Source organism: Macaca fascicularis, chromosome 13 (genome assembly GCF_037993035.2).
Source record: "Macaca fascicularis isolate 582-1 chromosome 13, T2T-MFA8v1.1".
Classification (NCBI taxonomy): domain Eukaryota; kingdom Metazoa; phylum Chordata; class Mammalia; order Primates; family Cercopithecidae; genus Macaca; species Macaca fascicularis.
The window spans coordinates 95,735,910-95,748,370 of NC_088387.1; the positions used below are offsets into that span (position 1 = coordinate 95,735,910).

General features: G+C 48.6%; 1 protein-coding gene across 4 annotated transcripts in view; it reads left to right on the forward strand.

The window, feature by feature from the left end:
* OTOF (otoferlin) overlaps window positions 1-12,461 on the forward strand; it is a 103,304-nt gene that overhangs the window by 49,651 nt on the left and 41,192 nt on the right. For all 4 annotated transcript variants that reach the window (XM_005576346.5, XM_015433903.4, XM_065527278.2 and 1 more), the window contains exons 6-8: window positions 5,521-5,594; window positions 6,961-7,087; window positions 7,569-7,623. In XM_005576346.5, coding sequence (XP_005576403.3) covers window positions 5,521-5,594; window positions 6,961-7,087; window positions 7,569-7,623 — 256 coding nt within the window. The remainder of the gene's footprint in view (window positions 1-5,520; window positions 5,595-6,960; window positions 7,088-7,568; window positions 7,624-12,461) is intronic.

Consider the following 12,461-nt stretch of genomic DNA (forward strand, 5'->3'; position numbering starts at 1 on the left):
TTCTCCATAGATGCTTAGATGTAAAGGGCATATGAATGAGATACGAGCAGCCTGTCCATCCCCAGGTTCCCTGCCTGAGAACAGAGATGCTGTAAGGCCCTTCTTGATGCCCAGCTCCCCAGTCTGTCCCAGGCCAGACCCTAGGGACACAGACTGACCTGATCCCTTTGACTGGCTACAGTTGGAGTAAGAGGTGCCTCACAGTGCCAGCACATAGTAGTTCCACAAAAATGCTGGTTCCCTAGCCCTTCTCCATCCTAATTTCTTACCATCTCTAATTAACACATGAGATAAAGTAAACTGGCATATAGTATTATTATTATTATTATGTGTAGAGCAATAGGACTATTGAAATAATAGGAAAATGAGATTTCTAAGAAGAGATTGAACGAATTTAAACTCTTTAGCCTGGAGGAGAGAAAACTGTGGGAACAGATTTCAATCTCTGAAATGTTAATGTGTGGCAAAGCTGGTTGGTATCTATCTCCACTGAGAAGAGATAAATGGAAATAGATTTAAGTTGAAGTAGAGAAACAAGATTCAACCCACAAAGTAACTCATATTGTGTGACATTCTGGGATAGACTGGTTTGGGGAGATGGGAAATCACCCATCATCTTCTATGATGCTGCTTGCCTGAGCCTTGCAAAGGGCTGGGCCACCAGTAAGAAATGAAGAGACAGCTTCCCTGACAATCCCGGGGTCAGGACAAGAGTGTGTGGGCACCCCAAGCCTTCTGGTACTTCATTCTGACCACAGTGAATGCAGCCATAGGAAACTCAAACGAATTCTAAATCCTCAGAGGGTCCTGGGATACTGGCCTCCCCTTGGCTCTCGCTTCTCAAGCTTTAATGCGCCCAAGAATAAGGAGCCATTTGGTTGTAAAGTGAGTCATGTGTGCAAAGGGGCCAGTTTGGAGACAGGGTGGTTCTTGTGTAAAGGATCAGCCTATCCTGCCCACCTATGGGAAGTTCTTCAAAAACGAACTGAAATTCAACCCACTTTCAAAGACACCTGTGAAGACTGAAATTATGAAATTCTCTGTGTCTTGGGGTATGGAAAATTTTTTAAAATAAACCCATTTAGGAGTGCTTGGACGACATGCTCTCAGGTTTTGAAAACTGGGCTATTTGAGCAATGCAAAGACGGACCACAGACCCTATTTCTCATAGATAGGAGTCTTTATCCTGATTGATTACCTGAGGCCTGAGCTAATGAGCCTAGAAGTTCCAGTTGAAGCCAGTCATGGGGCAGAAGCCCTGGGCAGTGAATGGACTCAACCTGCAGCTTATTTAGGGTCAGGTCTCTATTAACTTTCAGAATAACCCAGAGACTTGAATTAATGAAACACTCGGGTCACTAAATTTAGTTTGGTGAATGTTCCCAAGTCATTATAAATACTAAGCTCTTCCTAGAACCCTGTGTGCACCACATAGCCAAGCAATATACTTCTAAATCTGGGCCATAAAATGAGTGGAGAAATCATCAGATTTACAGTTTACAATAAGTGAACTAATTTTAGCATTTTTCCTCTAGAGAGAGATACCAGTCTAGATTGTAAGTGCACTTCATTCTGACCACGGTGAATGCAGCCACAGGAAACTCAAATGAATTCTAAATCCTCAGAGGGTCCTGGGATACTGGCCTCCCCTTGGCTCTCGCTTCTTAAGCTTTAATGTGCCCAAGAATAAGGAGCCATTTGGTTGTAAAGTGAGTTTTCGCTGAGTTGATTATTGGCTCGTTTTCTTTGTCTGTTTCTCACCATATCCTATTTTTGGTAATTGTAGAACTCAACTAGACCAAATGCAGAATTTTATTTTGAAAGCCATAAAAGGCCAGGACAACAGACACCTCATCAGCAAATTAGATTTTTTGAAATCTAAGTCTCTCAGACAAATAGATAATCTTCAAAATTCCCTGATTAAGTTGGCATTTATTTCAAAACTCTCCTTTACAGTTTGCCAAGAGAAGCAGGCATACTGCTTTCCAAGAACTGGTGCTACAATCAGGCAGAAAAGACCTTTTCCATAGTGAACTTCTGATGTGTTACTGATCAGAAAATTACAAAGGGTGGTGGCAGGGATGACATCATGCTGTACTGATCACAATTCAGATTCACTGAAGAGCGAGTCTAGGACAATCAGAGGTACAGAGCCTGTAGTAAGAATTCTGGAAATTACATCCTTCACTACACATTTCTGCATTTTTAACAAAGGGACAAAGACAATATCCTTTTGAGATATTCCCAGGCACACAGGAGTGCTACCAGTACTACCACTTCAGAGGGCTAAAATTTTGCAGGGTTGGAAGGGAGAGATTTCTCCTTTGAATTGCTTCAAGGTGTAGTAGAAATAGTTGGACAAGTATAGTTTTGGTTTGTGTGTTTGTTTGAGACAGAGTCTCACTTTGTTGCCCAGGCTGGAGTGCAGTGGTGTGATCTCGGCTCACTGCAACCTCCGCCTCCTGGGTTCAAGCGATTCTTCTGCCTCAGCCTCCCAAGTAACTGGGATTACAGGCATGCACCACCACGTTCAGCTAATTTTAGTAGAGACGGGGTTTCACCAAGTTGACCAGGCTAGTCTCAAACTCCTGACCTCAAGTGATCCACCTGCCTCGGCCTCCCAAAGTGCAGGGATTATAGGCATGAGCCACCGCACCGCACCGGCTTTAAAATGATTTAAAGCCTCGATCATTTCTTTCAAATCTGTTTGTGTTAAGGAATAAAGTGACCTTCAAATTCAAGGGCCATAAGTGCCCCAAGGATGCCTCAGGTCCTTTTCCACCTGGGTGAGTCCATGGGACCAGCCTCTGAAGGCCATTTCCTGCTACCTTGCACTCCCCCTGGGCCTCAGGCAGCAGGGCCAGATCCCATCCCAGCAGGCTGGGCAGCTGGCTTCTCCAGGCAGGGCCTGCTTCTGACCTGCCATCCCAAAGCACTTCCCCTCTGGGGAAGCGGGGAAGGGGAAGGGGAGAGGGAAGTCTGTGGCTGGAGCAGGCTAAAATGGCAAAGGGTAACTATGTAGGTCACACATGGGGAAGGGCCGGGGACTCCAAGAATAATACAGCCCAGGAATGGCCAAGAAGTAATGGTACAAAGTCAAAGGCTGAGCCCTGCAGGAGACTCCTGGGTAATTCAGGAGAGACACAGTTGAGCAGCAAGCCTGGGCAGAAAGCCCTGAGACAGGAAGTGACCCACGAGGAGGCCCACAGAAACCACACTTCTGAGGCTGGGGCTATGGCAGGGGTCAGGACAGCCAGCACTCCTGCCCTTGGGGCCACCAGGTGGGGAGAAATCCCACAGGATGCTTCAGGGCAAGCCAGCCAGGGTGGTCCTTTCCCCACCATCACACGATTATTTCTGGTGGGTTCATTGTTCTGTTCAATGTTATGTCACCAGCAATTTAACACGCACAGCCGCCCCTTCCCAAATGTGTGGGTGTTCAGGTTCTTTTTGAATGAGCCCCTTCTTTGTAAACATGGGTATGATCCATGAGATGCCACAGATGACAGCATCCTGATCTGTAAACTATGCTGGCACACAGACCATACCTGTATCTACGGGTGCCAGCCCTGGGGCCTTTTAACTAAAATCCCAAATGGTCAGGATGGGATGGGATTCATGCCCATGGAAAAGTGCAGTCCTACGGCATCGAGGCAAAGGACCCAAGATGCAGTGAAAATATTGCTGGCCTAGAACACAGGAGCTTTCTGTTTCAATCCCAGTTCTGCCACTCACCATGTGACCTTGTGATTATTTTCACCTCTCTGAGCCTCAGTCTTTTTATTGGTTGAATGAGGAGAAGCATGTGGCCCTCAGAGGATTGCAGGAAGATGAGATGAGCAGACATCTGCAGACATTGCAGACATCTGGAAAGGCCTTTGGCCCTCTGTAGTCTGTTTTTGGCCATTGTGTGTGTGTGTGTGTGTGTGTGTGTGTGTGTGTGTGTGTGTGTGTGTATAACTCACCTCCCCCCATCAGAAGGGAGGAAGCTTTTAAAAATAATTCCAAAGGCATCAGCTTTGATTTTAGAGTCTCTTTCTTTCCCTTTCTTCCCATTGTCGTATTGCAGACGGTATGCTACTGAAGAGTGCAGACACATCAGCCTTCTTCCATTCCTTTTTAGGAATTCAAGAACATGCTAATGTTCTCTAGATTGTGAGCTGCTGCCACGTGAAAAGGGTGATTCTCAATTGCTCCCTCACTGGGATATGAACGTGCTTTGTCTTGAATATGAACAGTAAAGAAAGGGCCTGGGGTTGGGATAGGGCCAGGTTTGGGGAATAAGATTGGCTCCACCATCCTGAGGAGAGGGGCTTGAGGTTTCTAGGTCATCGGCCTGAGGACAGAAAGGTTTTCCCCAATCTCCCATTGCCCAGCATAAAGAACAAGGATCTGGGGTCTTAGAAACCATAGTCAAGCCTCCACGGGGAGATGTGTGACCCAAAAAGGGTGGACTCTGCCGTAAGTGAGCTCCAGGTTGGAGCCTGCACCTGGCCCCACCTGGCCTACAGGATGATGGGGCCACACCCAGGAGGAGGGAGAATGGGAAGTGGAGGGAGTCAAGTATCCACTCATGCAATATGGATGGGGTAATGGAACACTGCACTTTACCCCCTGCTGATCCTGCTCCTGGTGCTTCCTGGCGCCAGGAACCACAGGCTCTGCTGCAGGGACATCACTGAAGGGCAGTGAGGACCCCTGCCCCTTTTCCTCAGCCCCCCCGACTGCAAGGCCCTTCGCCTGGGGGCACAAAGCCACAGCAAGCCAGAGGAAGAGGTAGGAACTATGGAGCCTGCCATAAGTTCCTGGGGTTGGGGGAAAGGGGAATTCGGCAGTGAGAGGGGACAGGTAGAAGGGGCAAAAGCCAAGACTGAAGATAGATGGGAAAGGGCCTATCTCCCCCTTTTTCATGGGGACCAAGGAACATCCCAGAACACGGAGAGGTTGGAGAAAGGCAAGTCAGGCTTTGAGCACCGAGGCCATCTGAGAACTGAACAGCTCGTTTCAACCACATCTCCCATCTCCTCATCGGCCTCTGTCCCTGAGTCCTCTCTGGTCCCTGCCCCACTGTTCAGATGCTCTGTCTCCGGTCCTCGGGCTTTCTCTCCAACCAGCTGAGCCAGGGAAGATGAGCGTGGGGACATTGGCAGGGCTCGGAGCTCTGAGACCATACTGAGGGGCTGGAATCAGACTGAAAAGACCAAGACCCAGAGGAGCTCCAGTTAAAACGGCTCTTCCTGGCTCAAGGCCACGTTCCCTGCTTGCTGGGGACCCCATCCCTCTCCTGTGTGTGTGAAAGGATGGCAAAGGGGGAAGTGGAGGGGTCTCTCTCTGCCCTCATTCCCCCTCATGGCTCCCAATTTGGGAAGACAGATCCCGACCTATTTCGGGACCAGTAGGTGAGGGGCCGGGTCCATCTCCTTTCTCTGATATGTTCTCTCATGTTTGGCTCTTCTGTGTTTGTGTGTTTTCCTCCACGCGTCCCTCTCCCTGCACCTCATTCTGGCGGCCCCCTCACAGAGCTGGGAGGAGCGTGTTCTCCGCCATGAAGCTCGGCAAAAACCGGTCCCACAAGGAGGAGACCCAAAGACCAGGTAGGACAGGCGCCGCGTCCCCGCGTCAGCCCCGCGCCTCGCGGCGCCCTCCCGCCGCTTGCCAGCCCCTGCCCAGCTGCCAAAAGGTCCGCCTGGGATTGGTCATCCAGAGCCATCTGGGAGGGGCCTGGACTCTCATTGGCTGGCCCAGGGCCAGGCCCCGCCCAGTGAGGCGAGGCCCTCTAGGAAGGGGACGCCCTGGGGCCGAGGGAGGGAAACGGGCCGCGCCCTCTGGCGGCTGGGCCTGGTTACAAAGCTCCTCACGCCCTCGTTGCTCCCGATTCTTTCTTCTTCACACAGAAGCCCGGAGTTTTAATTAGAGCAGAGAATATCCATCAAGAAACGCTGTTTGGCCAACTCCCTATTTCTGGGGGGAAACTGGCGTCCCACTAGTGCAGGGTTGGCGGCAGGCCTCGCCAGCGCCCTCTAATCAGGCTGCAGCCTGGCCTTAGGGGAGGTCCTGGGGGCGCTGGAGGGCGCGGCAGGGCCGAGCTTGGGAGGCTGGAGCAGCAGGTGGCACTGGGCCCTCTCAGAGCAGCGGCTGGAGAGGGGAAGACAGGCAGGGAGGCCTGGAGGAAGACAAGGGGAGAAATGGAGAGGACACGGGAGCTGGGAGGGGGCCATCTTCTCCATCACGGGCCCACCATCGGGGCTCCCGGCTGCCCTCCCCCAGCATCCCCTCTGTGGCCCAATGGCCCTCAGGCTCTCTCCCCCACCCTCTTGCCCCCATGCCAATACCAGCCGTGCCCTTCACCTTCTTAAATGGAGAGAGTACAGCTGCTGGCTGAGGACCAAACCCAGTATCCTCGGGTGGCTTTTCGGAATCTACATGTCTGCATCTCATTAGATGAATACCAGTGCATTCGGTTCTGAATGCCATCAGCTATTTGATATGGATAAGTTACTTCCTAAGCCTTCGTTTCCGTATCTGTGACATGAGAATAATGCCCATCTTGGCAGGGCACAGCTCTAAGGACTAGAGATACTCATGTAAAGTCATGGTGTTGTGCCTGGAACAGAGTATCCACCCAATAAATGGTAGCTATTTATTGAGAGGTGCAAAAGTATGGATTCTTTATTCCCTACCTTCATCCACAAGGGATATTCAGTGCCTAAGTAAGTACAATGCAATAAAAGAGCATTCAATTAAAATAAAAAGGCAAGACCAGACATAATATCCGTTCAAATCCAAGATCGGGATTAGGTAGAAAAACATTGCAGTTATTCAGGCCATAACATTCTAAGCAGTAGCAACTAAGTAAACCTCGAATTTAACTCTCAGCTTTCTGGATGCCAGAGTAAAAGGAGAAACAGTCACTATCTCACCATCAGTCAGCCCACCTAACCAGTCTTTCATCTTCCCCAGATGAACCAGCAGTGCTGGAGATGGAAGACCTTGACCATCTGGCCATTCAGCTAGGGGATGGACTGGATCCCGACTCGGTGTCTCTAGCCTCAGTCACAGCTCTCACCACTAATGTCTCCAACAAGCGGTGAGTGGATGGGAGCCCCACAACCCCAACTGCCCCCACCCTGTCAGGCAGGACCTTGCTATGATTGAAATTTGGGTAGGGAAGAATCAGGGCCCATGGACAGCTTCTTCCTAACCTAATCTTACCCTTTTCTGCTTTTTCTTGGGTGTTTCTCTCACCTCTCTCCCTGCAAAAGCAGAGCACAACAGGCATTTTCTCAGGTCTTTGAGTACCTCCCAGCCCAAGGAAGCCACAGACCTGCCCACCCCATATTTGAAGCTATTGACCCCATGTCTGTCTCCCTGTTACTTCTGCCTTTGATTAGTTCTCTGTGTCAAGGCCTCTGAAGGCAACTAATCCCCACTATTCTTGGCAGTGCTTGAGTGTTTAAAGACCACGATTCTGTCCCTCTGCCCACTCCCAGGTCTAACCACTGCCCATGCCCTCCTCCCCCACAAGCAGTCCCCATACACCAGGCCTGATGATACATTCTGTTCCTCAGATCTAAGCCAGACATTAAGATGGAGCCAAGTGCTGGGCGGCCCATGGATTACCAGGTAGGTGGGCACCTGGAGGCCTCATGTCTTTCAGACTCTGCTTTAGTGGGGGATTCTAGCTGGATGTGCATTATCCAATATATTGAGGCATGGATCCAGGGGTCATAGAGAACCACAAGCTGAATATGTTTCCAAAGTAAGCTTGTTCCTGGGAGGCATTCCTAGAAATACCATCAGTAGAGAGATACAAACCCAAAGAAAAGCTTGAGAACTCTGCCTATGCTAATCAAAGCCCTTCCAGTATTTCATGTTCAGCATTAGACTTCATAAAGTGAGAAGCACCTAGAAAAACCATAAAGAGACCAAGGAGAATTACAAAGAAAAAGTATTCAAAGTGTTAAAATAAGGGCCTTGGAAGAAAGTTTTCCTGGAATGATTTTTAAATTGTTGTTTTGTATTATTTGATTGCTAGAAGTAATGTCGATTCTGGTTATCTCTGGATGGTGAGAATGTGAGTGATTTTTTGTTCTTCTTTTTGCTTCTCTGTATTTTATGAGATTAACACAACTTTTTTATTTGTGTGCTTCTAAGACTGGAGACAAAAGACTGAGACAAAGAGACAAAGAGAGGTTGACAGCTAGCTGTGAGAATGTGAATGTGGCCAACAGTGCAGGCAGGACAGGTGATGAGCATGTCTGGTGGCTGCTGGGACACCATCTCTCAGGAAAGGCCCAGGGACCCTCCATTGCTCCAGACACTCCCTTGGAGGCTAACAAGACTCAGCTATAAATCAGAAGACTGCTGGGCATTGCTAGCACTGAGTGAGAATGCTGGCTGCTCAGAGGGGACAGGGCTTGCAAGAGATCTCAGCTGGCTGCCACTGCACTTCTGTCCTAGATATGTTCTGTCTGGGTATCAGCACCAGGCCCCAGAATCTGAGTGAGCCCCATCTACCAGGGTAGAGCTTTATCTTTGATACCTAGTTCCCAGACCCCATGCACACCAACCCTTCTTTACAGAGAACCCCACCTCCCCTCACTCAGGTGATGAAGGAAAGGATAAGACGGCACTTTTCTATGTAAAAGATACATCTGGCCGTTTTCTCCAGAATATACCTCATCTCCCTTCATCTTTGTTTTAGTTAGTTTCCACCTACTCAGCACCTGTCTTCCCAGGTGCCTGAAAAACAGCCACAGGCAATGTCAAGTGAACCTGCCCCTATGGTTTTAAACAACTTTAAGCCATTGGGTTCCTTAGAGGTTTGAGAATTCTGGCCCCCTCACCTCTGCCAAAACCCAAAACACAAAGTGTCCTGAGACTTCCAAAGGCTTTTCCAAGGGATTACGTTCAGGGTTTTGTTTCTCTGTGTGCCAAGAACAGGAAATTTCCAAAGAACAAAGACCCCAACTCAGAGATGATGCCACTGGCCTGAGAGGTAAGGGCACATCAAAAATACAGTCATTATTGTTCATGAAACTTATTTTCGAAGGTTTATGCTATGCCAGGCACTGTGCTAGGAGCCATAAATGTGTTTCCATTGAAGTTAATGTAATTCTTCAACCACCCAAATATACGTGTTACTGCATTTTATAGGTAAGAAAGTGAGGCCCCAGGAAGGTCAGGAGCTTGTCCCAGGTCCTTGCCACATTTAGCCAAGGCTAGAGCCAGGGTTCAAGGCCAGGGGTATCTGGCCACAGCCATCAGAACAATTGACTTCTCTATATCAAGCCTTCTAGACAGCTGCTCCCTTCGGGTACCTGGTTCATCTTCATCTTGCTACTTCGTGCTTGTTCTCCAAATCTTTTCAAACTGCTTCCCACCAGAGATTTTTATTAACTGAACCAAACATTGTCCCCTCCAAAGACTTTTTAAACTGAACTGAACAAAACAGTTGTATTTAACCTGGTAGCACAGTGTTTCCTGACAAGTTCATTCACAGCTCACCTTGCAAACATTTGAGAGAGAGCTATGAGGATGCAAATGTGAAATTATTTTCACTTCCAATACATACAATGTATAATGCAGTAAAACCAGGCCGGACGCGGTGGTTCATGCCTGTAATCCCAGCACTTTTAGAGGCCGAGACGGGTGGATTGCATGAGGCCAGGAGTTCAAGACCAGCCTGGCCAACATGGTGAAACCCCGTCTCCACTAAAAATACAAAAATTAGCCAGTCATGATGGCACATACCTGTAATCTCAGCTACTTGGGAGGCTGAGGCAGGAGAATCGCTTGAACCCGGGAGGTGGAGGTTGCAGTGAGTCAAGACTGCACCACTGTACTCCAGCCTAGGTGACAGAGGGAGACCCTGCCTGTCTCAAAAGAAAATTATAAATAAATAATAAAAAGCAATAAAACCAGATGCAACTTCAGTCTCTTGGAGACTTTGGGTTTGATGAGTTATAAAGACCTCAGGAAGGACATCTCATTGGTGAGAGGAGGGGAGACTTAGCTGAACTCAGCTCCAGGAAGGGTTGTGAGGGTTCAGGACCATTCTAAAGGTTATGGCACTGAAAGAAGCCTGGAGATAAAAGGACCATGGCATTCCCATGCTCCCTGTTTCTTCCATTTAGAATGCATGTCACATGTAAACTCTTTCCTGATTATTGTCATCTCCAAGGCAAGAAACCACAGTCATCCCCTGTGAATGTGCAGTTTCCCCACCAGAGTGAGCAATGCTTGGCACTTGGCAGACATGTTCTTGGTGGGTCAAGGGGTCTTGAGTCTCTTCATTACCCTCTCTTCCTGGCATCAAGACTTAAGACATCGTCACCCAACATCTCTCCAGTTTTCACCTCCATTTCATGCCCCTGCTGCTGACCTGAGGTCCCCAGCCTCAACTGCGTGCTTATACCCACTTTCTACCTGGTCTCTCTGCCCCCATATTGCCTCCTCCCCTCCAACCTCTATGCCACCACTGGAGCAATCTTCTGAAAATGCAAATCTGATCATGTCACATCTCTGCCACCTGGAAAAGTGGGGAGTGGGTAACGGATGTTGCAGAAGGGCAGTACTAAAGGGCACACCAACTCTCATCTCTAGCTCCCGGCGGATGTTCTTGAAGCTGGATCAGGTCCCTAGGAAGCAGGCCACAAAGCATCGTTACTCTTGGGTTTCCCCAGGACAGGGGTATAGATTTACCACTCAGCATTATTCCTTGTGATCACTTTCATCAAGCCACTGGGGAGTATGTCCCTTATCTTGAAAGGAGATGGTGGAATAGTCAGCTGGTCAGTTGGTCCCAGCTGTGGCACCATTTGCCTCTTCATCTTCCACCCTGGGAAAATAGAGTCCTCTGCTGATAACTGGAGAGAAGGATGACCAAGCCCCTCCCCCAGAACCCTGGAGAATGACCAGCTGTTTTTTATTTTTTATTTCAAAAGCATCATTTCCCCTTCCTAGGGCCCCAGGCGGGGTGGGAGGCAATAGGAATGGCATTCCCCTTCCCCCAACACCATGCACGTGGTGGTCTTTCTTAGCGCCCTCAGCTTCCTCTCGGGGCTGCCCCTCAACCAGCAATGAGCACCCTCTGGAGCTTCTCTTCCCTCCATTGCTCCTTCAAGTTTCTGCCCACCTCCCCCTCCACCCTCCGCCTCTACTGCCGGAGCTTCTGTCCAGGTTGTCACCTTCACTGATTCTGCTCCATGGAGGAAGGGAGATATGTGTGAGTCCTGAAATGGGGGACAGGGACAAGTAGCCTGTCCTATGGCCATGCCTCGAGATGGAAAACATAAAACTTAACCATTCTCTTGGCAGTGGGAAGGAGATTTGCCACTGGCTTATCTTTGGCAGATGCCAAAACTACGTCTGTCCGCTTCCCAGTCTTGAGTTATAGAAAGCCTTTTTTATTGTTGGTGGGGGTATGAGTTGCGGAAAAATTCATGGGGTTTTTTAAAATCTTTGGCAAAAAAGTGATCGTGGAAGTTAAAACTCTATAAACTAGTGTGCAAAGGAGGACTTCTAGTGTCTGTCTGCTCTCTTCACAGTAAACTTCTCAGAGCTAAGTTAACTAGTCCTATTTCCTTTTTATCTCCCTGAAGGAGTGGTGAATATTGAACTTCTGTGAAGCTCCAGATTCTAAGCTTTTACTTCTGTCCCTTTGGCACTTCACGTTCGAAACAGAAATGTTTGCTTCCTAGTTCAAGTGTCACTTCATTTGTAAATATCCCATTTCCTGGCAATGTTCTCATTAATATCGGAATTTCTATTTCCTTAACCTGATTACTTCCGATGTGTAGATTTTTCGTTGCCCTCAGGATATGTTTCAGACTTTGATGGATACTGGATGATCATTTTAGTGGTTATTCTTTTTCATGAAAGGGGAAGATAATTCTCTCGAGTAAAGTTGTGTTTAGAAGTTGCATCAAAGCACAACTAAAACATGAAATCTCCAAGATGACAGGCATGAAGAGCAGCCTTCAGAGTCTCATTAGAAAAATGTGCTGGGCGCGGTGGCTCACGCCTGTAATCCCAGCACTTTGGGAGGCCGAGGCAGGTGGATCACGAGGATAGATTGAGACCATCCTGGCCAACACGGTGAAACCCCATCTCTACTAAAACTACAAAAATACGCCGTGCGGTGGCAGGCACCTATAATCCCAGTTACGCGGGAGGCTGAGCCTGGAGAATAGCTTGAACCCAGGAGGTGGAGGTTCAGTGAGCCTAGATCGTGCCACTGCACTCCAGCCTGGGCAATGGAGTGAGACTGTCTCCAAAAAAATAAAAAGAAGAAGAATGTACTGAGGTCCACACTTATTCTAGCTGGGGAAAGACTTTTCTGTTAAAACACACGTTTGAGAGAGGCAAGTGAATCAACCATTCTAAGTATCATGCACAGCCTCACCTACTTGAGAGATCACCCGCTTAGCTGAAGGGAGATTCTACTGGAGTCACTCACA